Here is a 25,665-nt window from a genome sequence, read left to right as displayed (position 1 = left end):
ATTATGGGGCCACCTAAATACGCCAAAATTATTACAGGTGGAGAACCAATACCTAAGACAATTATTTAGATTGCCCCGTAGTACCCCTTTGGTCCCGTTACCCCTAGACACAGGCATAATGCCAATAGATGAAGTTGTAGGACTTAAACCTATTATGTATTGGCGACGCCTGTGGACAACTCCCGAGCTTATACCTTATAGGGAGGAGCTCACAGAGGTACTAAGGTCTTGTGGTTCCTTGAAAATTCCATGGTTCAACCATGTAAGACTTCTCCTAACTAGCCTGGGTCTTGGAGATTGTTGGCTCCATCCCGAGTCTGCTTGTTTATCAATATCAAAGGGTCAAATGAAGGCTCGTTATAGTGATCACAGATTAGCTCAATTTAATAATTCCTCTAGGATTGGGAAATGTACTAGTGCCTTTTTAGAAATCAAAGCACTTTTTTGCTTTGAACCGGCAATTGATCTCATTACTCCACCTGCAGCCAGGAAGCTCTTCTTACAATTCAGATACCGGGTACTCCCATTACGTTGTTTTACATCTAAATGGAGTAAACAAAATCCGATCCATTGTCCTATGTGTGATTACCCCGAGGAAACAGAGCTGCACGTTTTTTTGTTGTTGTGCTGAATACCAGAAGGCAAGGAGTCGCTGGTTGGCTCAAATTTGCAGGAATCTTGGCACCAGGTCTTGTTCTGAAGCATTCAGGATACTGAAATCTGATACTGGTATCCCAATAGTTTATTCGGTTGCCGGTTTTTTATTTTCGGCATGGTGCACCAGAAGGGCTTATCTGAGATCCCAAAATGCAATTTGATTGTGCAATTCTATGCTGTAATTGTATTTCTTTTATTCATCATTCATGCATTAGTTTTAAACATAGGATTCCTTCTTTTTTTCCCTATTTTTATTGAAAAATGCTTTTTAGTCTAATTTATATATTTATTGTCCATGAACTCTCTAACAAAAATCGTGTTACCTCTGTCCAAATTTTATGACTCAACGATTCGATGATTTTCTAAATTTGAAACTGTATGTATATCTTTATTGTTTTTACTTATGTGTATGCACTTTCTAGGACATTTTGTCCGAAATAAAGTTTTTCTGACTGACTGGTTCAGTGGGTAGTCCTACTGCTTAGTTTGACTCATGTTCTTGCAGGAATCCTGCTCACATAGAAAAGAACTCCCATGCAAGTAAAATGACTGCAGTGGGTATGTATGGGAGAAAACAATGCAGACAAGGGGTATCACCATATTATTCCAAAATGTAACTGCATTCACTTGTGTCACTCTGTAGTGCCTACTTTCTGGTACCACTTGAAGGCTGGATCCTGCCTTCACTAAGAGACAGCGGGGTGTTGGGAAACATTACAAAGGTGTCCACAGTTGGGCGTGTTCCTTATCCATTGGCAGAATCTACGATGTGGTATATGACAGTCATTGAATACAAATGTAAGATTCACACACACCAACAAGTCTTGGTGACAGCAGATAAGATGCTGCCTTCTCCAGCAAAAGGTCAGCGGAGATGGGAGATAGTGCATGACAATGGCACCCGGTTAGATGCCCTTTCAAGTGCATGACAATGGCATCCTGTTAGATGTCCTTTCTGGTGCATGACAATGACAAGGTGTCAGACGCCCTTTCTCACCAGAAAAGGAGTTATTATTTTTTAAATGTGTTGCAGTCGGGCATCAGAGATATGGCAGTGTTGTTTGCTGCAGGAATACAACATTGGAGGGCTGCAGTGAGCCTTTTCATCAGAGCCTGACCCCCTCCGCAGTGTCGTCAAAGTACCAAGGCTTCTTTCCCTGGGGACGGGGCAGCATTAGACCACCTAGGTTTAGTTATCTTAGATGATTAACTGCAAACACAGCAGGAAGGTACCTGCTGAATATGTTGTACTATATGAGAGAGCCTCTCTGCTTCTGTCAGCTCTGAAAGTCACAAAGTGAAGCACACGTCAATGTGTGTGTGTGAGTTTCTTTCTTTCTTTGGTGTTATTGACGTGTATTTGCACAGTGCTTTGAAAGCCTGTCTTCCATGTTGATGGTTGCCAGGTTCAGGCTGTGGAACCCTCCTCAGTGTGAGAAGGGCAGTGCTGCCACACACCATGTTGGAGCCAAGATATCTGTTCTCTGCCCCTGACACAGATGGTGAATGGAGACTTTTCTGTCCTTCTCTGCAGGAGTGGGGGTTAAGGAAGAGGGGGAGCCCAGCGGCGAGTCCAGCAGTCTTGGCAGAAGGGAGTGTGGTAAGTTGGGGTTCACACGGGCAGCGGTGAGGAGGGCTGCGGTGACTGGCACAGGAAAGGTCCGGCGGGCACATGGCATCAATGGTCCAGTTTGTCTGGGGTGCCAGGGGCAGCATGCAGGCACCCGCAGTCAGACTGCTGATAAGTCGATCCTGTGGGCCGAGTTGGTACTTTTGTCCCAGGTGTTCATCCTGGTGTTGGTGATTCCTGGCTTGTTCCCGTTCATCTGCAACAAAACAGACATTGAAGTGACATTAGTTCTTGTGCTAAAGTTTACTTCACTATGCAACTCCAGCAGGTAATGTGCATTAGTAAAGAGCCCGTTTAAAGCCAGACCTGGGCTGTCGCGGCCAATGATGAAAACTCAAAGTGCCTCTGTTAGGAGTTGTTTGTGTTTCTGGATCCTTCTGTGAGCTCAAAGAGCAGGCTTAAAGCCCGAGCACTTACAGGCAAACACAGGAAGGTCGAACTGCTCTGCCTTCAATCGTACAGAAGGAAACCGTGCCTGTACCTTCAGAACTTTGGGGCATATCAGCAACAACCGGCGATAATTATCGCTAAGCGCGCTTAGCGCTAGGATAATTATCGCCGGCTAGCGTGGATTTTTATCGTTGAGATAGCGTGCTATTAGCAACGCTTATCTCAAAAGCGATAAAAATCCTAGCGCTAACTGCCAGACATGAGATTATCGCTGAAAACCCAACGATAATCCCACGAAGTTTGGCGATAGCTTGCTGATAGGGCCTCACATACTTAGCCATGATATCCACCTTCCATAGGATATCATGGCTAAGTCAGTTTCAAAGCAGGCGTAAGGAAAGTAGCGATAACAGAGGTTATCGCTACTTTTCTTGTCGCTATGCTGCTTTGTGTGAGGCTTCATAATAGGAGAAATGTCGCTTAGCGACATTTCTCCCATTATCCTGGGGAGGAACGCCCACTTTGCATCTCATAAGAGATGCAAAGATGGGCATTAGGAATTCAGGCATTAAGGCAAGGTTTCACGCGATAGCGTGACCTTGCTAATATAGCGATAAATTTATCGCCGCTTTTCGGCCGAAAACGGCCGCAAAAGCACCGATAATTTTATATCGCCGCCTTGTAGATATGCCCCTTTGGGATTTATTTCAGTACACGGTACTTTGGTGTAGACAGCACGACTGCCAGTAGCCCAAAAACGAAGGGGCATACTTAAGAGAGACTTGTGTCGTGTTTGTACCGAGCAATGTGGTATATGTCTGAAGCAAACCTTGAAGTCAGATTGTTGAAGTCATGCAAAGCCGCTTATGCGTGGCTCTGAATGGCTTCAAAACCTGGAGTAAAGCACTGCAGATCGCTGCGTTGCATTACTCTGCCCTTGGAAGGCATTCCATGGGCATTATGGTGGGTGTTCCCACACAACTCCCAAGGATTTTGACGCATTCCTAGATATATCAGTACTGGTAAATCTGTGAATGTGCCAAAAAGTTAAGCCTTTCAAGAGGAGACGTAACAAAGAGAAATATGTCTATTTTTCCTCGTTTCTTCCTCTTTCTATGTATGCTGCATTTTGAAGCAAACACAGAAAGCCGAAAATGACTCTCAGAGTTGATTTTTGTGCAGGAAGGTGTAACAATCCTGCTTACAACGCAGCCACCCTTGCACTATGTTGCAAGGGTGCCCGTGTTGGCTCTAAGCAGCCAAAAGATCTCCTGCACAGGAGAAAGGACAGGTATGCACCGCATTGACTTAAACAGGGCGTATTTCTACCCTTTTCCTATTACACAGTGCAGTGCAGTACGGTGACTTGCTGCACTGCACCACACTGCACTGTGTGACTTCTTCATAAATACGCCCCTAAATTACAGCCTTAGTTACTCTGCAGGTATGGTAATGCCCTGGATGCAAAGTATGTGTGATTGGCTTCATCATTTCTAGTACTGCAAAGCAAAAATAATCCTATTACTTTCCTGGAATGCATTTACACTGGCCTGGTTTGCCCCATTATGAGAGGCCAGGCTGTAAGTACACTCACTCATGGCAGGACCAATGTAAGCTAACCATGGAAAGTCATACAAAACTGGAAGAAATTTGCCAACTATATCCTGGAGACATGCAAAGAGTTACTTACTCGAAGAACAACCCCACAATCATGAGAGCTCTGCTGGACAAGGCTGGCGTCTCAACCCTCAGCCAGCCCATAAAAGGTATTACAGAGATTTCTTTCTTCCATGATTCTGCATATGGCCAGATATACAGTGGTGCAAGAGGAGATCGAATTAGAAAAAGATGAGCGTGGACTTTAGCCCTCTCGTACCATTTCTGAGTCAAGAAAGACAACGCGTTCCCCTTATATTCTATCTCATTGTAAATGAACGCGAAGTCACATATTTGTCTGGGAGAGGAAACACCATGGAAATGCTTCTAGTGGACTGTGAGGAACCAGCTTGGTACCAGGGCAAAAGCAATAGAGGTAACCTAGCCAGTGTGGAAGAAAAGACAGATTTCAAGGAGGAGTCCTGGCCTTACCACTGGAAGCTGAGGCTCAAGTACCAAAACAATATTAAAGTTATCAAACTAATCAAATAAAGTGGCTTAAAGGTCCCAAAAGGTGCAGTGTCTGAAGAGTGGACTTGTACCAGCTAGTCCTGCACGAAGGAGCAGGTGCCATGACTGTGGTCTTGATGGCAGAAGCGCTGACAGTCCCTGTAGCTCACTGACACAGCACACAGAAGGAACTGTGCATAGGCTCGAAGGGCGTGCACATCAAGAGACAGCGGGTGTCCCACTGAGGCTTGATAAAGGGTGCAGGGGGAATGTGTACATGTTTAGGAAAAGCATCACAAAAGTGACTCGAACAATGAGAGTTGGTATGGCAAATGCAGAAAGGCCAAAAAGGTAGATACCTTAAACTAACGCTGGATGAAAACACCACTCATGGTCCACCAGATGGAACCTGCTGAGCGCACTGGCCCTGCATTTACTAAACCCACTAAATGGATAGTCACAAGAAGAATTCCTTGGTGATCTAACCACTTCCAGTGCCGCTGGACCGCCACAACACCGTGCTTGTTGCTATACCACATGCCGGTTGTGGTGTTGGTAGACATTTTTACAGGCCTTCACTTGATGGGTGGGAGGAAGACCTTCAGAGCCAACCAAATGGCACAAAGCTCCAGCATCATGGCTCTGCTCGGACCGGAGCCAAACGCCCTTATCTTCACCTCTCCCAAAAATCCAAACCAAGGACAATGCATCCATCACTACTGTGAACTCTGGGTGGGGCAGAGAGCACACTCTGCTGCATGCCGCATTGGTGCCAGACAGCAACCACTGAAGGTCCAGGTTTTCCTCTTCTGAAAAATGTGTGTTGTCAGAAAGACAGCCCCGGTGCCATGCTGTTGGACCTGGCCCTCTCTGCAGGGTCACCACTATATTGCCTTTACTCTCCACTTTTTGTTGAACTCGTTCTTGCTGGCCTTAGGACTCTGTACACTTTACCATTGCTAACCAGTGCTAAAGTTATGTTATGTTAAATATATTTGTATAGCGCATGGCTGCCCCAGCACCGAGGCGTCCCAGCGCTAGCGGACGGGAGGCCAAGGAGAATGAAGCTAGATGGATGAAAAAGACAGCCAGGATTTAATCTGTTTTCTAAATGCCCAGAGATCTTGTGCACAGCTTGCACACACACAGTGAAGCCAGATGGATGAAAACAGCCATTTTTTAATCTGTTTTCTAAATGCCCTTGTGTGCTGCGTGCAGCAAGTGGAATAGAGTTCCAAAAGAACATCCCCCAGCTCTACACCTACACACCCTGTGAGTGCAGGCCAGATGCAGGTCTGCAGAGCGCAGTGCTCGCACTAGAACATATTATATGCAGAGCCCCTGCAGTATCTGGGGACCCTGGCCATGTAAGATCTTATGAGTGGTGCAGAGAGTTTTAAACTGAATTCTCTGTTCGATAGGCAGCCAGTGAAGGTGGCGCAAGAGATGGGAGGTGTGACAGTGCTTAGGGAGGGCAAAGAGAATACGGGCAGCCACATTCTGTGCCCGTTGGAGTCTCTTGGTGACAGTTTTATTCAAGCCAAGTAGAAGTCCATTACAATAGTCAAAACGCGACAGAACCACCGATTAAATAATCACTTGTCGAGTAGGAGCATCGAAAAACCCCAGCATGGGTTTCAGACCGCGTAGGTGGCCGAAGCATGTACCTGTCACCTTTTTGGCATGAAGCTCGAATGGGAGGGCGTTGTCCATCAGGACCCCCAAGTTCTTAACTGCATTTTTCAGTTGGGGCGGGGTGCACAGGACCGCAGGCCACCAATGATAGTCCCATATATGGGTAACGCAACCTACCAGGAGCACCTCCGTTTTCGAGGCATTAAGTTGTAGATAATTATCCGCCATCCAGTCTGAGATGGCCAGAACATCTTCACGGAATTTCAGTTGGTCTAGATCTGGATTGTTGGAAAAAGTGAATATCAATTGCGTATTATCAGCGTACAATATCATATTAATATTCCGGGCTTTGGCCAGGAGCGCCAGAGGTCGGACGTACACGTTGAATAATGTAGGGCTTAGGGCAGAGTCTTGGGGGACACCACTACTGAGTGGGGTAGATGCTGGACAAGTAGGGAGGGACGTGGATCTGAAAGGAGGGTTCAGATAGAAAAGACGCAAACCAGGCTAAAGCCTTGCCTCTGATTCCGATCTCCCCGAGTCATTGAAGCAGAATTTTATGGGAGACCGTGTCGAAGGCTGCAGTCAGATCAAGTAAAATCAGTGCCAAAGTGTTGCCCTCGTCCAACATTGCCCTCAACTGCTCTGTGACCGCCAGAAGAGCGGATTCCATACTATGTCTAGGCCGGAACCCATTTTGTGATCTGTCCAAAATCTCATTAGCTTCCAGATATTTGGTCAGGGTGGTATTAACATAGGATTCCATAATCTTGGCCAAGTAAGGGAGCAGAGAAATTGGCCGGAAGTTCTCCAGCAAAGATGCATCCAGTGCTGGCTTTTTCAACAGGGGGATAACCTTGGCATGCTTCCATGATTTGGGGATTTCTGACAACTGGAGCGATCTATTAATCAGTTCCCTACCCTCAGTCATAAGACAGTCTTGGAATTTACTGAAGGTGTCCGGTTTTACTGGCTCATCAGGAGAGCCTAATTTCACCTTTGCTGCCAGGACGTCCAGGTCTTTAAGAGACAGAGATGGTAGGTCTTGTAGAGAGTAGGAAAGAACAAGTGAACTAGTAGTCGCCCAGGATTTGGAAGCGTCCATTCTAGAGTCTAGTGCGATGTAAATGCACTCCGTTGGTGGATATGATGTTGTTAGTTCGTGGGGTTTTATCCTATCATTCATAAGAGAGAAAATAGTTTTAGAGGGGTTGGGACTTGATGTGATCAGATTGGTGTAGAACGCGGCTTTAGTCTTTTGTACTAATTTGCGGTAAGCTTTAATAGCCTTCCTGTAGGTCTTTTTTGCAATGGGGTCATAGGTGCGCCTCCAAATTTGTTCCAAAGTTTTACAGTGATTCTTTTCCAGCACCAAGGTCTCGTTATGCCAGGCATGCGATTGTGTACGCTTGGCGCTGGTCAGTTTCTCTGGAATACAGTGATCGAGTAAGTTGTTAATCCAACCCCTAAAAGCTCTATCAGCTTCTTCCAAATCAGTAGGCCAGTCGGGCGTGATGATTTTAAAGTGGACACAAGGGTTGATAAGTCCAGTTTGTGCAAGGGGCGCCTCATTGAAGGCTGGTGAGAGATCTGCAAAGGAGCCCCGGCAAGACCGAGACACATATGGATGAGAAAGCGTCCAGGTCAGCAGGATGGGGGTGTGGACTTTAAATGATCGAATTTTAGAAAATACTGGATCGAGTAAGTGGCCTGCAAGATGTGATAGGCCCTCAACTAACTGAGTTAGTTGGGAGGCATCCATGTCTCCCAAAAAGTTGGTAATATCCTGGGAGTCAAGGCGTTCCAGATGTAAATTGAGATTGCCTATAATGCTGAGGTTGGCTGTCTCTAGGACAAGAGTAGATGCGATGTGTGCTAGGGCTTCTTGGAAAGCCCTGGTGGGCGGTAAATGAGAAGCCCAGTGAAAGTGAAATTGTGTGATATTGTAATTTAAAACAGGGCGCTTTCACAGTCTGGGATGGTCTGAGGGGAGAGAGTGCAGGGAAAAACAGATTTATAAATCACTGCTAGACCACCTCCCCTGCCACGAGGTCTGTTCTGTGAGAGCATCGTATAGCCTATAGGGAGGGCCAAGGCAGGGATTGCCACGGCGTCAGTGGTTAACCAGGTTTCCGCAAAGTGCTTGTACTCTCTCCTCAAAACATGGTAACATTGACTTATCCTCAATTGACCTATTTAAATTACTTATAGGTCCCTAGTAAAGTGATACTGCATGTAACCAGAGCCTGTACATTAAATGCTACTAGTGAACCTGCAGCATTTATTGTGCCACCCACTTAAGTAGACCTTTAAACATGTCTCAGACCTGCCATTGCAGCCTGTGTGTGTAGTTTTTAACTGCCATTTCAACCTGGCAAAAAAACCTTATGTCAGGTCCAAACCTTCCTTTTTCATATGTATAAGTCACCCCTAGGGTAGGCCTGGACAGCCCACAGGCCAGGGTGCAGTACATATAAAAAGTTGTAAATGTACCTTTAAGTTGTGCATGTCCTGATAGTGAAAAACTCTTCAATTAGTTTTTCATTACTGCAAGGCCTACCTCTCCTGTAGGATAACCTTGGAGTTACCTTATTAGCTGTAATTTCCAAATGGGAACAGGTACTCAGTTCTAGTTTGATGTCTTTAGAATTGTAATGAAACATCTTAACTTATAGTAAAGTTGGATTTTAAATTACAATTTTGAAAATTACACTGTTAGAACGTGAGCATTTTCTTGTTTTAGCCATTTCCATTCCATTCCATTTGTAGAGCGCACGGCTACCGCCAACGGCGGTGTCCCAGCGCTAGGCAGCGGAAAAAAACCAAGCGGAGAACAGAGAGAGCAAGATGGGCTAAGGCAGATCAAATATCCAAGTCTTCAAGGCCTTCCTAAATGCAGTTTCCGACTCTGCTTTACAAAGATTTTCAGGCATTGAATTCCAAAGGGTAGCAGTTCTCACTGTGAAACCTCGCCCCCCAATCCTAGTTTTGGTAAAGCAAGGAATCCGGAGCAATTCCTGAGAGCTGGATCGCAGGGTCAAAGTCAGGCTATACTTCTGGAGTCTCAGCTTCAGGTAACCTGGGCCGCAGTCTCTGGAGGCTCTAAAGGCCAAAGACAGAGATTTAAACTCTATTCACTTCCTGACTGGGACCCAATGCAGGCTGCGCAGATGAGGGGAGATGTGATGACGGAGCGGCACATTTCTGATAAGCCTAGCCGCGGCATTCTGTATGGTTTGCAATTTTCTCATCAGATAAGCTTGAAGGCCAAGGTACAAGCTATTGGCTTAATCCAGCTGGGATGTGACCAACGTGCGGGCCCCCCTTTCCCTGCAGTCCATCGGCAGAAGATGCAGGAATCTCCGCAGGGCTTTCAGCTTCCAGAAACAGGAAGCGGAGACATGCCTAATCTGGACCTTGCACGAGAGTGTGGAATCAAATTTTAAGCCTAGGTTTCTGGCAGATGTGACAGGTGTGGGCAGGGGATTAAGTTCTACCAGCCACCAGAGATGGGCCCGTGGTGGGGAAGGTTGATTAAAGAAAATAACCTCTGTTTTATCGGTGTTCAGCTTCAGGCAACTGTCAGTCATCCATGAAGTAATGTCCATCAGGCTTTGTCTGCATCTGCCAAAAGCGACCTCTGCGTGATCTTTGAAGGACAACTCCAACTGGGTGTCATCAGCATATGAAATCACTCGGACTCCACAGTGCTCAACTACTGATGCCACAGGAGTAAGATACACATCGAATAGAGTGGGGCTAAGTGCCGAGCCCTGAGGGACACCACACACAAGAGGACTGGAGGAGGAAACATGAGGGCGGAGTAAAACTTGCTGTGACCAGGCTAAAGGGGTTCCTGTAACTCCAAGCAGTGCCAGTCTTTCTAGCAGAATAATAATAATCCACATTTGTAAAGCGCAAACAATTACCCGTAAGGGTCTCTAGGCGCTGGGGGCTGGGGGCTGTTGGGAAGATTAAGCAAGCTATTACCCAGAGTCACATGGTGCTGGGCTAATCTGCCTCCGGTGCCGGGGATCGAACCGTGATCCCCAGATTCCGGAGTCAGTCGCCCTGGCCGCGGCGCCACACCTCTTCCTTCTGGTGTGAAACTGTGTCAAATGCTGCTGACAGGTCCAACAGCACTAACATGGCACAGGCGCCCTGGTCTAGCGAATTGTGAATAGTTTCTGCCACTTCTAGTAAGGCATTCTCCGTACTGTAACCTGCCCTAAAGCCTGATTGAGAGTTATGGAGGTGGTTATTGGCCTCCAGGAAGTTGCATATAACTGCCGCTGAACTTCCTTCTCAAGGATTTTTGCAGGTGCAGGCAGGAGAGAAATCGCTCTGCAATTTTTAAGTATAGCGGGGTCAGCATCCTCTTTTTTAAGAATCGGCACAACATATGCCTGTCTCCATGCTGATGGATAACAACCTGTTGACAGAGAGGCATTCCATATGGAGTTTAGATTGGGGTTGAGCAGAAGTGCCAACAGTTTAAAAAAGCTTGCCGGACAGGGGTCGAGGGGAGACACCGGCTTAACTCTCTTCAGATCTGACAGGGAGGATTCTAAGCTGTATGGATGAAATTCATCCCAACCATTGGCAGGGGTGGTGGGCAAAATAGCAGTGGAGTCAGATCCCTCCCTAGTAAAGGCAGAATAAATTGCTTGGATCTTCTCTTGAAAGAAAGGCAAAAGATTTTCACATAAAGTAGCAGAGGGGACAAAAGTGCTTTTCATTGCTTACGGTTTCATAAAACCCAGCACAATCTTAAAGACTTCCTTGGGGGAGTTATCAGAGGCCTTGATTTGGTTAGCAACATAGTTTCTGATCGCACTGCGCTTGAGGCTATGAAATATTTTTAAGGCAACGTTAGTGCTTGTAGCCTGTCTCTGGGTCACATCACTGTGTGTAGCTGACAGTTTATTTATTTGTGTATTTTATATAGCGCGCAGCTACCCCAACGGGGTGTCCCGGCGCTTCTGAGTGAAAGCCGAATGATAGTCCTGGGGGGGGTTAACAAAAGAGAAAAGTTTTTAGTGCCTTACGGAAGGGTAATTCTTCCTGGATCATCCTAATTGCGATCGGGAGTTCGTTCCAGAGAGTTGTGGCACAGACCTGGAAGGTTTTACCTCCAGAACGTGCTTTCCTGAATCTTGGTATGGAAAGCAGATGTTGGGAGTTGGAACGGAGCTTCCGAGAGTTACAGTAAGGACGGATACTAACAGAGAGGTAGGCCGCTCCCCTACCCCTAGTTGCTCGATGGGCTAAGGTCATGGCTTTGAATGCAGCTCTTTGATGGATTGGTAGCCAATGTAATGCTCTGCGATGAGGCGAAATATGGGTGCGTAGGGAAACCCCGCAGACCAGCCGAACAGCCGCATTCTGGACTGTCTGGAGCCGATGTAGGAGGCCCGCGGGCAACCCTAAATACAGGCCGTTCGCATAGTCCAGGTGAGATGTAATCAATGCCTGGACTATGGTTTTCCTGGTGTCACTAGGGAGATAGGTGATGAATTTCCTAATCATCCTGATCTTGGAAAAACAAGCGGCTGAAACGGTTTGTATTTGGTTGCTAAAAGAAAGATTTGAGTCCCACTTGACCCCTAGATTTTTTACAGAGTCCTTAGGGACAGGGGGAAGGCTAAGTTCCTGTGGCCACCAGAGAGTTGCATCAAGAGGGGAGGGTTGATGGAAAAAGAGAACCTCCGTTTTCGCCGCATTCATGCGGAGGCAGTTATGGTCCATCCATTTTGAAATGTCCCGCAGACAATCCTTCAGAGGATCAAAAGTAGTCTGCGTGGCACTCTCATAGGAGAAAAGCAGCTGAATATCATCTGCATAGGAAGTAGCTATGATGCCCGACCTAGCAATGAGTTCTGCCAGAGGAGAAAAATAGACATTGAACAATAGTGGGCTCAAAGCCGAGCCTTGAGGGACACCTCATTTCAGGGTACGGCTAACAGAAGTAAAAGGGTGAGTATAGACTGCCTGGGTGCGATTAGACAAAAAAGAGGTCAGCCACTCCAGGGCCTTCCCCTGAATGCCCTTCGACCGAAGACGGTCAATCAGGATGGGGTGAGAGACGGTGTCCAATGCTGCCGACAAGTCAAGCAGCACCAGAACCGCTCTGGAACCCCCATCCAGTTTCCACCGCACAGAGTCGGCCATTTCTATAAGGGCAGACTCAGTGCTATGGCACTTTCTAAAACCATGTTGGGATTCATGAAGTAGGCCGTGGGATTCAAGAAAACCTGCCAGTTGTTGCTGAGCTAACTTTTCAAGGACCTTGGCAGGGGCTGGGAGCAGAGAAATGGGTCGATAGTTCACCGGCACATTAGGATCTGTATTAGCTTGTATTAGTTGGGCTTTCAGTATTCATCCTAGACACTCTCACGTCATAGAAAGCTTAGATGTGCCTGGATGAGTCATCACTGGCAGGATGGGAAGACAGAGCTGAGCCCAGCCTTTCTTACACTTGAATAGGCTGTGTCCTACCACCGCACAAAGGGGTGCATACGTACTGTAGTTACTCTGGAGCAAGGACAGGGAAGGCAGGATGACTGGAGACTTTAAAGTGAAACCTGTAGAAGCTTCTCCACTTCAAAGCCACAACTGGGTTTAAATACTGGACCTCAGACACCAGCACTTCTGGACCTGTGGATATTCTGCCAGGAAGAAGGACTGCTGTGCTGCAAAAAGACTGCCACCCTGATGTATGCTACTCTGAAGCGCTGCTGACCTGCTGCCCTCTTGCCTGTGTGAAAAGGACTGAACCTGCATCTCTTGAATCCACAACCCCAGAGTGACTCATAGAGCTCGTTGACTAGACTTCCGATCTAAAGCCTCTGGGACACAACATTCTTCCAACTGCCCTGCACCTGGACTCTGCCATCTGTGAGTCTACCCTGCCAAGTGGTGCCCTCCGAGTCCTGTACCCTTGGAAGTGGGTCTAGGGTGTTTGCCAGCCTCTGTCGATCCAGGGGAACTGAAACATCTCCTCTGCTGCGCAGCCAATCACAAACCTGAGCAGAACCGACGCATCCCTGGTTCTGCATGGATCAGAACCTTCGCAAAGACCCCGCATTACATAGTAGCCTTGACGACGACGGACTCCCCTTCTTAGCCTTGCAGCTACTCGGAACTGGCACACTGTCTCGACTGCGTGATGAATCCTTTATGCCAGACTTCGCATCGCAAGCAGTCATCAACGGGATCTTTGACGATAACGCAGAATCTTGCAGGGCATCCTCACATCTTGGAACCGACATGTCGCTTCGGCTGCATGACACATCTTCGACGTAGATCCTTGCAATGGGACGCAAGCCAGGATTTAAGGTATTCTGTTCAGTAGGCCTAACTGGGTCCCTGTTGCCGGCCCGCACTGCATTACAGTTGGCCTGAACCTGTGATTTTGTTCCTGGTCCGGCACAACCAGATATCCACAGTTGGCACTATGTGCTTTTAGGTGCTATTTTTACTAAAATCTTGAATGAATTTTTGTCACTTTGGTCTTGTTTTATTTATTAAAAACTACTCTGCTTTTCGAAACTGGTGTGAAGTCCTTTTGTGGTGTGTTTTCACTTTGTTACTGTTTGAAATGTTGCACAAATACTTTACACATTATCTCTGAGTTTAGCCAGAATTCTCTGTGCCAAGCTAGCCAAGAGTTGAGCACAGGTTAATTTAGAGTTTGCCTGTGGTTTAACCCTGAGAAGTATTGTGGTTGGTGCTTGATAAGGGTTCCCCCCCCCCCCCCCTCAACCAGTAACTCAATGTCTTACACGTGCCCACTGAAGGCAAAGGTACCACTGCTGGGTCCACCTGTGTCAATGGGCCTGGGGGACTAGCAGGGTACATAAGGCTAACAGGTCAAGAGGTCACAGAACTGTCTGCTCCGGAACTCAGTGTAATCACCTGAATGTCCTGCTCTCGCCATGGCAGTAGAAAAGCTTTGAACCCCACTCTGGCCAGGATGGCCCCCACTAAGGGAATTCTCTGTGTCAGCTGCAATTGGGATTTAGCTCATTAATGGCAATGTTCAGGGATGACAGACGGGAGACAGATGTTTGAAGATGGTTCACGACTGACTGTGGCAAACCTGCCTTCAGCAGCCAGTCGTCAAGGTATGGGTCACCCACTGGGACTCGCTCACAACTCAAGCAACAATATCCATCGTGAACTCCATGCACTCAGGTGCACCCATGGACGCCTTTCTCTATCACGTCTTCAACCTTGGGAGAGACACGATTGACGAGCTCAAGAAAGTCCTGAACACCTCCATCACCTCAGCCCCCTTCCCTGAGGCCTGGAAACATGCTGAAGTGAGGCCTCTCCTGAAGAAATCATCTGCCGATCCAGCAGAACTAAAGAACTAATGGCCCATCTCCCCGCTCCCCTTCCCAGTGAAGGTTCTTCAGAAGGCATTCACCAGCAACTCACCAAACACCTGGAATGCAACAACCTCCTGGATCTCTCTCAATCTGGATTCCGAGCCAACCACAGCTCCAAGATGGCCCTTATGACATCAGGGCCCTCCTGGACTGTGGCAAAATGGCAGCCCTCATCCTCTTAGACCTCTCCGCCACCTTTGACACCGTTTCCCATCACAGTCTCATCAACAGACTCAACCACAACAGAATCCAGGGTGATGCCATCAAATGGATCTCCTCACACCTCACCAAAAGAAATCAGAGAATCAGTCTCACATCATTCACTTTGGAACCCAAGAAGATCATCTGCAGGGTCCCACAAGGATTGTCCCTCAGCCCCACCTTCTTCAACACGTACATGACCCCGCTAGCCAACACCGTCAGAGCACATGGACTCAACACAGCTCCTATGCTGATGATCCTCAGCTCATCATCTCGCTGCCAGAAGACCCCTCCACCACCAGCACTATCTTCCAAATATGCATGATGAACGTCGATGACGAGATGAAGGACAACTGTGTCAAGCTCAAAACGGACAAGATGGTAGTTCTCATATTTGGGAACAACTCTCCATGGAATTATGCATGGTGGCCTGCTTAACTCAGCCCAATGCCCTTCCCCGACTGACCATGCCCTCAACCTCAGCATCATCTTGGACAGCAAGCTTTCCATGAAAAAACAGGTAAACGCAGTCTCATCCACCGGCTTCCACACCCTACTCATGTTCCGCAAGATCTTCAGGTAGCTCCCAGTCAACACCAGAAGGACCGCTACACAGCCCCTTATCACCAGCAAAGTGGACTATGGGAACACTGTACGTAAGTGCCACCTGAAGACACTAAAGATAATAAATCAGTGACCAGACTCATCCTCAACCTCCCCAGACATACCCACATCACCCTCCGGAACCTACACTGGCTCCAGATCCAGAAGAGATGTTTCTTTAAGATGCCGACCCACGCACGCAAAGCTCTGCACAACAAAGGGCCAGCCTACATCAACATGCATTTGACCTTCCACCAACCAACCAGACACCTATAATCTGCCTCCCCCTTCCTCACAGACACTGTCTGGCTCCACTGAAGCAACAGTGGAGGACGCTCCTTCTCACAGCTGGTGCCAAAGCTTGGAGCGACCTTCCTCTGCACCTCAGGACAGCTCCCATCTCTCCAGCAAGGACTCAAAACCTGACTGTTCAAATGAACAGATCACCATGATACAAGCAGCAACTCCAGCGCCTTGAGACCCTCATGGGTGATTTGCTGTGCTTTAAAAGTCCTTGATTGAGTGACTGGAATGCATGTATCTCCGACCTGCAAAATAAGCCGCAACAACCGCCGTCACCTTCAAATTCATCCAAGTTGCTGAGGTGACACCAAAGGGTAGGATCACATTTTGGCCGTGTTCCAGCCCCATCATAAACTGGAGGAAGCACCTGTGGGACAGCAGGGTGGGTACCCGAAAGTTCAAGTCATGCAAGTCCAAGAGCACCATAAAGTCCCCTATATCCAGGGTGGAAAGAACCGGTTCAAAAATTAAATCTTTAATTTGTCCATCCGAACGAAGGTGGTCAGCAAAGGTCTAGCACTGATGTGAGTCGTCCATATTTTTGGGGTAACAAAAAGTATACGGAGTAGTAGCAATGTTCCATCTTCTTTTGTACCTCTGTGTGCAGCAAGGAAGGGTCTCTGTGCAATGCAGCCAAAGTTATGTGCACAACCACAGACTCTTCTGTTCAGTGACCGCTAGACTCCACTCCATGTGGTCAGAGGGGGAAACTGCATTTACATCACTGTTTCCACAAGGCAAAGCTATTACAATGCTGTTGTTACAACGACCGCTTTGTTAGTACGCAATACCTTTACATCACAAGTCATTACAACGACTTGCGCAAAGTAGAGTAGGAATAGTAAATAATACTATTCCTAAGTCCAGCACGCCACCTACAGCAAGTCGTTGTAATAACTTGCGATGTAAATGTTTTGCGTACTAACAACGCTATCGTTGTAATGACCGTGTTGTAATGTCATGCGATAAAATCAGATGCGTTGTAACATTCTATATTCGGTGAGAGGCCATTCAAGCAGGGCATGAACAGGTGATTTCTTAATGACGTTGGCCAACTGCTGAAATATAGTTTGTTCTGAGGGTTTTCTCTTTTTGTATCACATCACACAACAACATACACCTAAAGCAAGTCAGAGCTGTTGGCTTTGCCGGTGTTTGTTAGAAGTATCTGCTAAATGAGTAATAACAATGTGTTTGTGAATAATTAGAATTGAAAAATTTTCAAATCTGAAAATATTGGACCAAATGAAACATGACTAAGGTCTGTGGAGGGGGTAGTGGTCTTCAATGTGTCTCGTGCACTCCTCTTCTCACTACCTTCCCCTGAAGTCTCTCTGTCTGTTATTCATTTACAACCCAGTTCTCCCCACATCGTTCTGAAACCCTCCATCTGCATGTCTCACACACCGTGTGCTTCTGCTTCACCATTGTCTTTTCACTCTGGCATTGTACATGTAATTCATTTTGTCACCTCCCCCTCACCATGTCTTCTCTCTTTCCCTCTCACTCTCTCACCTGTAAACACATCATTTTCTTTTTCTTGGGCACTGCACATATGCCTTGGAGGAAGGAGCTTTTTGTTCACTTCTGTAGTTTTTATATAGTGCTTTGAGCCTTGTTGTGGTGCACCAAAGCACAATGTTGAATGAGTAGCATGCTACACCATGGGAGAGTGCGTAGTTGGCAGAGGGTTGTATAATACAGCAGGCCTATCACTCACCTCACGCTGGTCTTGCATGTGGGATATAGGCAGCAGAGCTATAGCTCAGGTCACACCGGTCGTGCAGCTAGAGCGTAAAGACAGCAGACCTATCACTCACCTCACGCTGGTCTTGCATGTGGGGTGTAGGCAGCAGAGCTGTAGCTCAGGTCACATCTGTAGTGCAGCTAGAGCGTAAAGACAGCAGACCTATCACTCATGTCACGCTGGTCTTGCATGTGGGGTGTAGGCAGCAGAGCTATAGCTCAGGTCACATCTGTCGTGCAGCTAGAGCGTAAAGACAGCAGACCTATCACTCACCTCACGCTGGTCTTGCATGTGGGGTGCAGGCAGCAGAGCTATAGCTCAGGTCACAGATGTCGTGCAGCTAGAGCGTAAAGACAGCAGACCTATCACGAACATTATGCTGGTCTTGCATGTCGAACGTAGGCAGCAGAGCTATAGCTCAGGTCACATCTGTCGTGCAGCTAGAGCGTAAAGACAGCAGACCTATCACTCACGTCATGCTGGTCTTGCATGTGGGGTATAGGCAGCAGAGCTATAGCTCAGGTCACATCTGTAGTGCAGCTAGAGTGTAAAGACAGCAGACCTATCACTCACCTCACGCTGGTCTTGCATGTGGGGTGTAGGCAGCAGAGCTATGGCTCAGGTCACATCTATAGTGCAGCTAGAGCATAAAGACAGCAGACCTATTACTCATGTCACGCTGGTCTTGCATGTGGGGTATAGGCAGCAGAGCTATAGATCAGGTCACATCTGTAGTGCAGCTAGAGCGTAAAGACAGCAGACCTATCACTCACGTCATGCTGGTCTTGCATGTGGGGTGTAGGCAGCAGAGCTATCGCTCAGGTCACATCTGTAGTGCAGCTACAGCGTAAAGACAGCAGACCTATCACTCACGTCACGCTGGTCTTGCATGTGGGGTGTAGGCAGCAGAGCTGTAGCTCAGGTCACATCTGTCGTGCAGCTAGAGCATAAAGACAGCAGACCTATAATTGATGTCACGCTGGTCTTGCATGTGGGGTGTAGGCAGCAGAGCTATAGCTCAGGTCACATCTGTCGTGCAGCTAGAGCGTAAAGACAGCAGACCTATCACTAACATTATGCTGGTCTTGCATGTCAAACGTAGGCAGCAGAGCTATAGCTCAGATCACATCTGTAGTGCAGCTAGAGCATAAAGACAGCAGACCTATCACTCATGTCACGCTGATCTTGCATGTGGGGTATAGGCAGCAGAGCTATAGCTAAGGTCACATCTGTAGTGCAGCTAGAGCATAAAGACAGCAGACCTATCACTCACGTCACGCTGGTCTTGCATGTGGGGTGTAGGCAGCAGAGCTATAGCTCAGGTCACATCTGTAGTGCAGCTAGAGCGTAAAGACAGCAGACCTATCACTCACCTCACGCTGGTCTTGCATGTGGGGTGTAGGCAGCAGAGCTATAGCTCAGGTCACATCTGTAGTGCAGCTAGAGCGTAAAGACAGCAGACCTATCACTCACCTCACGCTGGTCTTGCATGTGGGGTGTAGGCAGCAGAGCTATAGCTCAGGTCACATCTGTAGTGCAGCTAGAGCGTAAAGACAGCAGACCTATCACTCACCTCACGCTGGTCTTGCATGTGGGGTGTAGGCAGCAGAGCTATAGCTCAGGTCACACCAGTCGTGCAGCTAGAGCGTAAAGACAGCAGACCTATCACTCACGTCATGCTGGTCTTGCATGTGGGGTGTAGGCAGCAGAGCTGTAGCTCAGGTCACATCTGTCGTGCAGCTAGAGCATAAAGACAGCAGACCTATAATTCATGTCACGTTGGTCTTGCATGTGGGGTGTAGGCAGCAGAGCTATAGCTCAGGTCACATCTGTCGTGCAGCTAGAGCGTAAAGACAGCAGACCTATCACTCACCTCACGCTGGTCTTGCATGTGGGGTGCAGGCAGCAGAGCTATAGCTCAGGTCACATCTGTCGTGCAGCTAGAGCATAAAGACAGCAGACCTATCACTCATGTCACGCTGGTCTTGCATGTGGGGTGTAGGCAGCAGAGCTATAGCTCAGGTCACATCTGTCGTGCAGCTAGAGCGTAAAGACAGCAGACCTATCACTAACATTATGCTGGTCTTGCATGTCAAACGTAGGCAGCAGAGCTATAGCTCAGGTCACATCTGTAGTGCAGCTAGAGCATAAAGACAGCAGACCTATCACTCATGTCACGCTGATCTTGCATGTGGGGTATAGGCAGCAGAGCTATAGCTCAGGTCACATCTGTAGTGCAGCTAGAGCATAAAGACAGCAGACCTATCACTCACGTCACGCTGGTCTTGCATGTGGGGTGTAGGCAGCAGAGCTATAGCTCAGGTCACATCTGTAGTGCAGCTAGAGCGTAAAGACAGCAGACCTATCACTCACCTCACGCTGGTCTTGCATGTGGGGTGTAGGCAGCAGAGCTATAGCTCAGGTCACATCTGTAGTGCAGCTAGAGCGTAAAGACAGCAGACCTATCACTCACCTCACGCTGGTCTTGCATGTGGGGTGTAGGCAGCAGAGCTATAGCTCAGGTCACACCAGTCGTGCAGCTAGAGCGTAAAGACAGCAGACCTATCACTCACGTCATGCTGGTCTTGCATGTGGGGTGTAGGCAGCAGAGCTGTAGCTCAGGTCACATCTGTCGTGCAGCTAGAGCATAAAGACAGCAGACCTATAATTCATGTCACGCTGGTCTTGCATGTGGGGTGTAGGCAGCAGAGCTATAGCTCAGGTCACATCTGTCGTGCAGCTAGAGCGTAAAGACAGCAGACCTATCACTCACCTCACGCTGGTCTTGCATGTGGGGTGCAGGCAGCAGAGCTATAGCTCAGGTCACATCTGTCGTGCAGCTAGAGCATAAAGACAGCAGACCTATCACTCATGTCACGCTGGTCTTGCATGTGGGGTATAGGCAGCAGAGCTATAGCTCAGGTCACATCTGTAGTGCAGCTAGAGCATAAAGACAGCAGACCTATCACTCACGTCACGCTGGTCTTGCATGTGGGGTGTAGGCAGCAGAGCCATAGCTCAGATCACATCTGTCGTGCAGCTAGAGCATAAAGACAGCAGACCTATCACTCACCTCACGCTGGTCTTGCATGTTGGGTATAGGCAGCAGAGCTATAGCTCAGGTCACATCTGTAGTGCAGCTAGAGCGTAAAGACAGCAGACCTATCACTCATGTCACGCTGGTCTTGCATGTGGGGTGTAGGCAGCAGAGCTATAGCTCAGGTCACACCGGTCGTGCAGCTAGAGCATAAAAACAGCAGACCTATCACTCACTTCACGCTGGTCTTGCATGTGGGGTGTAGGCAGCAGAGCTATAGCTCAGGTCACATCTGTAGTGCAGCTAGAGCGTAAAGACAGCAGACCTATCACTCACCTCATGCTGGTCTTGCATGTGGGGTGTAGGCAGCAGAGCTATAGCTCAGGTCACATCTGTAGTGCAGCTAGAGCGTAAAGACAGCAGACCTATCACTCACCTCACGCTGGTCTTGCATGTGGGGTGTAGGCAGCAGAGCTATAGCTCAGGTCACACCAGTCGTGCAGCTAGAGCGTAAAGACAGCAGACCTATCACTCACGTCATGCTGGTCTTGCATGTGGGGTATAGGCAGCAGAGCTATAGCTCAGGTCACATCTGTCGTGCAGCTAGAGCATAAAGACAGCAGACCTATCACTCACGTCACGCTGGTCTTGCATGTGGGATATAGGCAGCAGAGCTATAGCTCAGGTCACATCTGTAGTGCAGCTAGAGCATAAAGACAGCAGACCTATCACTCATGTCACGCTGGTCTTGCATGTGGGGTGTAGGCAGCAGAGCTATAGCTCAGATCACATCTGTCGTGCAGCTAGAGCATAAAGACAGCAGACCTATCACTCACCTCACGCTGGTCTTGCATGTTGGGTATAGGCAGCAGAGCTATAGCTCAGGTCACATCTATAGTGCAGCTAGAGCGTAAAGACAGCAGACCTATCACTCATGTCACGCTGGTCTTGCATGTGGGGTGTAGGCAGCAGAGCTATAGCTCAGGTCACACCGGTCGTGCAGCTAGAGCATAAAGACAGCAGACCTATCACTCACTTCACGCTGGTCTTGCATGTGGGGTGTAGGCAGCAGAGCTATAGCTCAGGTCACATCTGTAGTGCAGCTAGAGCGTAAAGACAGCAGACCTATCACTCACCTCACGCTGGTCTTGCATGTGGGGTGTAGGCAGCAGAGCTATAGCTCAGGTCACATCTGTAGTGCAGCTAGAGCGTAAAGACAGCCGACCTATCACTCATGTCACGCTGGTCTTGCATGTGGGGTGTAGGCAGCAGAGCTATAGCTCAGGTCACATCTGTCGTGCAGCTAGAGCGTAAAGACAGCAGACCTATCACTCACCTCACGCTGGTCTTGCAGGTGGGGTGTAGGCAGCAGAGCTATAGCTCAGGTCACATCTGTAGTGCAGCTAGAGCGTAAAGACAGCAGACCTATCACTCACCTCACACTGGTCTTGCATGTGGGGTGTAGGCAGCAGAGCTATAGCTCAGGTCACATCTGTAGTGCAGCTAGAGCGTAAAGACAGCAGACCTATCACTCACGTCACGCTGGTCTTGCATGTGGGGTGTAGGCAGCAGAGCTATAGCTCAGGTCACAACTGTAGTGCAGCTAGAACGTAAAGACAGCAGACCTATCACTCACCTCACGCTGGTCTTGCATGTGGGGTGTAGGCAGCAGAGATATAGCTCTGGTCACATCTGTAGTGCAGCTAGAGCGTAAAGACAGCAGACCTATCACTCATGTCACGCTGGTCTTGCATGTGGGGTGTAGGCAGCAGAGCTATAGCTCAGGTCACATCTGTCGTGCAGCTAGAGCGTAAAGACAGCAGACCTATCACTCACCTCACGCTGGTCTTGCATGTGGGGTGTAGGCAGCAGAGCTATAGCTCAGGTCACATCTGTCATGCAGCTAGAGCGTAAAGACAGCAGACCTATCACTCACCTCACGCTGGTCTTGCATGTGGGATGTACGCAGCAGAGCTATAGCTCAGGTCACATCTGTAGTGCAGCTAGAGCGTAAAGACAGCAGACCTATTACTCATGTCACGCTGGTCTTGCATGTGGGGTGTAGGCAGCAGAGCTATAGCTTAGGTCACATCTGTAGTGCAGCTAGAGCGTAAAGACAGCAGACCTATCACTCACGTCATGCTGGTCTTGCATGTGGGGTGTAGGCAGCAGAGCTATAGCTCAGGTCACATCTGTAGTGCAGCTAGAGCGTAAAGACAGCAGACCTATCACTCACCTCACGCTGGTCTTGCATGTGGGATATAGGCAGCAGAGCTATAGCTCAGGTCACACCGGTCGTGCAGCTAGAGCTTAAAGACAGCAGACCTATCACTCACGTCACGCTGGTCTTGCATGTGGGGTGTAGGCAGCAGAGTTATAGCTCAGGTCACACCGGTCGTGCAGGTAAAATGGATGATCAATTATCTGTTTTAATGGAGTTTGCTATTAGAGGGCATATTTAATGCCAATAGTGCTAAATTTGATAGATTTTACGCTGTGGGACGTTCTATGGGTTTTGCCCAATGTAGATATTTTTGGCATGGTGATTCAGCCTTGATTTGGAGGGGCCATTGATGCACCGTCAGAGGTATCCCACTGAGTGCCTGAACACCTTCTGAACAAGAATCAAAAAGTATAAGTAAGGTCCCAGGCTCAGCATCTGCTCTGAGCACCGCTTACCGCCTCGGCAGAGCTCTCTGAAGTGTTTAAGCCATAATTTGTTTCACCTTTGTTCTAGCTGTCAGCAGTGGCGGTTTCTTTTGTGAGGCATAGGGGCGTTGCCCCTTGTTTGTTTTGTTGCCCCAGGTGGCCCCATAAAGTGTTGATTCCTTGCAGCCGCATTGGCATGGCCCGCAGAGTTTGCCTTTGAGAGTCAGTGGTGGGATGGAGGGTGGAGCTTGAATCTGGATTGACAGGTGGTTCGGCTGGGCCTGGTGTGAAGTGCGCATGTCGGGTTGGACGGGCTCCTTGCTCTGCCCAGCCCGACATGCGCACTCGAACCCTGGCCAAGCTGCACAATGCCAGGAGCCCAGGGGTCTCCTAAGGAGCGTTGGCAGTGCCTGACCGAGCCAATCATTGCACTTCTCTCATGCTGTTCATTAGCATAAACAGCAAGGGTGCAGCATTTGCAGCTGGATGGCGCCGAGTGACGAACTGGTCTGAACTCATAACTGCATGCAGCAAGCAAGTCACGGCGACAGACGAGGGTTCTTTTCTGTGACGTCATCGGTGACTGTTAGTGTCTCACTCGCTATTTGGGAATATTTCATTTTTGTGTTACTTTGAACCCGGCCTCAGCACAGATGATGACGTTTAAGGGCAGGTCCGTGTGTAAAGTGCCCCTACTCGCTCGGAGGCCCCGGCGGCCTCGTGCTTTCCTTCTCAGAGAAGTGTCTTTAAGTTTCCACCTCACACTTTCAGCTGTGACTCCAGAACCAATCTCACAGACAAATTCCCTGTCATACCAAGATTGCTTTGAAATGAACCTTTGAACTGCTCTGAAAACGGGTGTCTTTCGAACATTAAAGTGCTTCGCTGCAGCAGGAATGCGTTGTCGATGGTCAGACATGTTAAAAGCCGCTCGCCAAACTGTCTTAAAGGAGCGGAGGTGAGACACAGCGCCATGATCGTACCGGAAGATATTCGGCGTTTCATTTTAACACAAAGACAACCGAAAGAAGGGGACACGCGCAGCAACGTGCTGTACCAGCTCCCTTGAACGAAGCAGGTGGTTTTACAGCGCCGAAATGTTTATAGTGCCTGGAAGGGACGCCCAGATACAGAGGCTCCTCCAGGCACTTAACTACGGCGAGCCGATGGGTACACCACACGCGCCATCGGCATGCAGACATGCAGCAGGCTTGAAGCAAGTCTCTGGTCTGGATTAAACATTCCGCACATTGCTTCTGTAACAGATTATTGCAACGCTATCCGGCTCTAATCTATCCTTTTAATGAAGGATTCCAGATGTATTTACAGATGTGGGTTGCAAACAGCGACAGTCTTTCTTTGCTGGCTGTCGTAGGCCTTGTGCCTCAACATAGCATTTTACAGCCGGTCCCTTCGCTTTCATTGCGTTAAGCAGCAGTGACGGTCTGTGCCCAACACGCAGTGCTGGGGAGAAGTGTGACGGGTGCCCCTGACCCAAGGGGGTGTTTTTAAGTGCGACTCTTGAAGGCTACAGCTGACTCCAAAAATTCCCATGCTAAAAGATGTGCTGTTATAGATACAAAGCTGCGTGCGCTACTGAGCGTTCTGACCGAACACGGCGCAAAAAGCAGTTTCTCAAAGATTTAGCAAAACTCGAAAACAATGAGCGTCAATATGGGGGTGGTAATGGCGAGAGGTCTCAGCAGACTTGCATTTCTTACCGCAGGGGAGTGTGTAAGACCTTTTCATTTGACATGGAATAGTCTTTATGTGGATTTGCATCTGACGTTATTTTCTGTGGTATGGGCAGGACGACAAGCCATGTCCTTCTGCAGCGTGTGCCGCATAATTATGCGCAGTGACAGTTTCTTTTAGGGCTGGTGGCGTTTGTCTGGGAGCCTGTGCCTGAATTTGATTCCTAGGAGGGACTGGGCATGCTCCCCTTTCTTTCTGCAGAGTCGGACTGACCTACGGCTATAGGGCACCCTGGCAGTGCCAATGGGCTGGTCTCACAGGTCAGTGTGTGGGTCGTTTTTTTGGCTGTATGTTCGCCTGTATTCTGTTCTTCTGCACCCTGGGTTCATGTTTACTGTTGTTTTCCCTAATCATATTACAGTAAACATTGACTACAGCAAAAGCACAAATGCATGCAGTCCACCATCCCGTAAGATACCTATACACCGTTACCATGTCTTTACAATTTTAAATTCGCCCCGATTTGCAAATGTGTTATGTTATGTTATGTTAAGTGTTGCTTGTAAAGCGCACTGACACCGAAGCTTCCTGGCGCTGGTAGACAGAACAGAGTGAGGAG

At 48.4% G+C, this 25,665-nt stretch overlaps 1 protein-coding gene across 2 annotated transcripts in view; it reads right to left on the bottom strand.

Moving 5' to 3' along the window:
* Positions 1 to 1,984: 1,984 nt before the first annotated feature.
* The window catches only part of ADGRD1 (adhesion G protein-coupled receptor D1), a 1,181,274-nt gene continuing 1,157,593 nt past the window's right edge, over positions 1,985 to 25,665 (bottom strand). For both annotated transcript variants that reach the window (XM_085636451.1, XM_085636453.1), the window contains one exon: positions 1,985 to 2,483. In XM_085636451.1, the coding sequence (XP_085492577.1) occupies positions 2,388 to 2,483 (96 nt within the window). In that variant the 3' untranslated portion in view covers positions 1,985 to 2,387. The remainder of the gene's footprint in view (positions 2,484 to 25,665) is intronic.

Source organism: Triturus cristatus, chromosome 11 (genome assembly GCF_964204655.1).
Source record: "Triturus cristatus chromosome 11, aTriCri1.1, whole genome shotgun sequence".
Classification (NCBI taxonomy): domain Eukaryota; kingdom Metazoa; phylum Chordata; class Amphibia; order Caudata; family Salamandridae; genus Triturus; species Triturus cristatus.
This window is presented reverse-complemented; position numbering and strand designations above follow the sequence as displayed.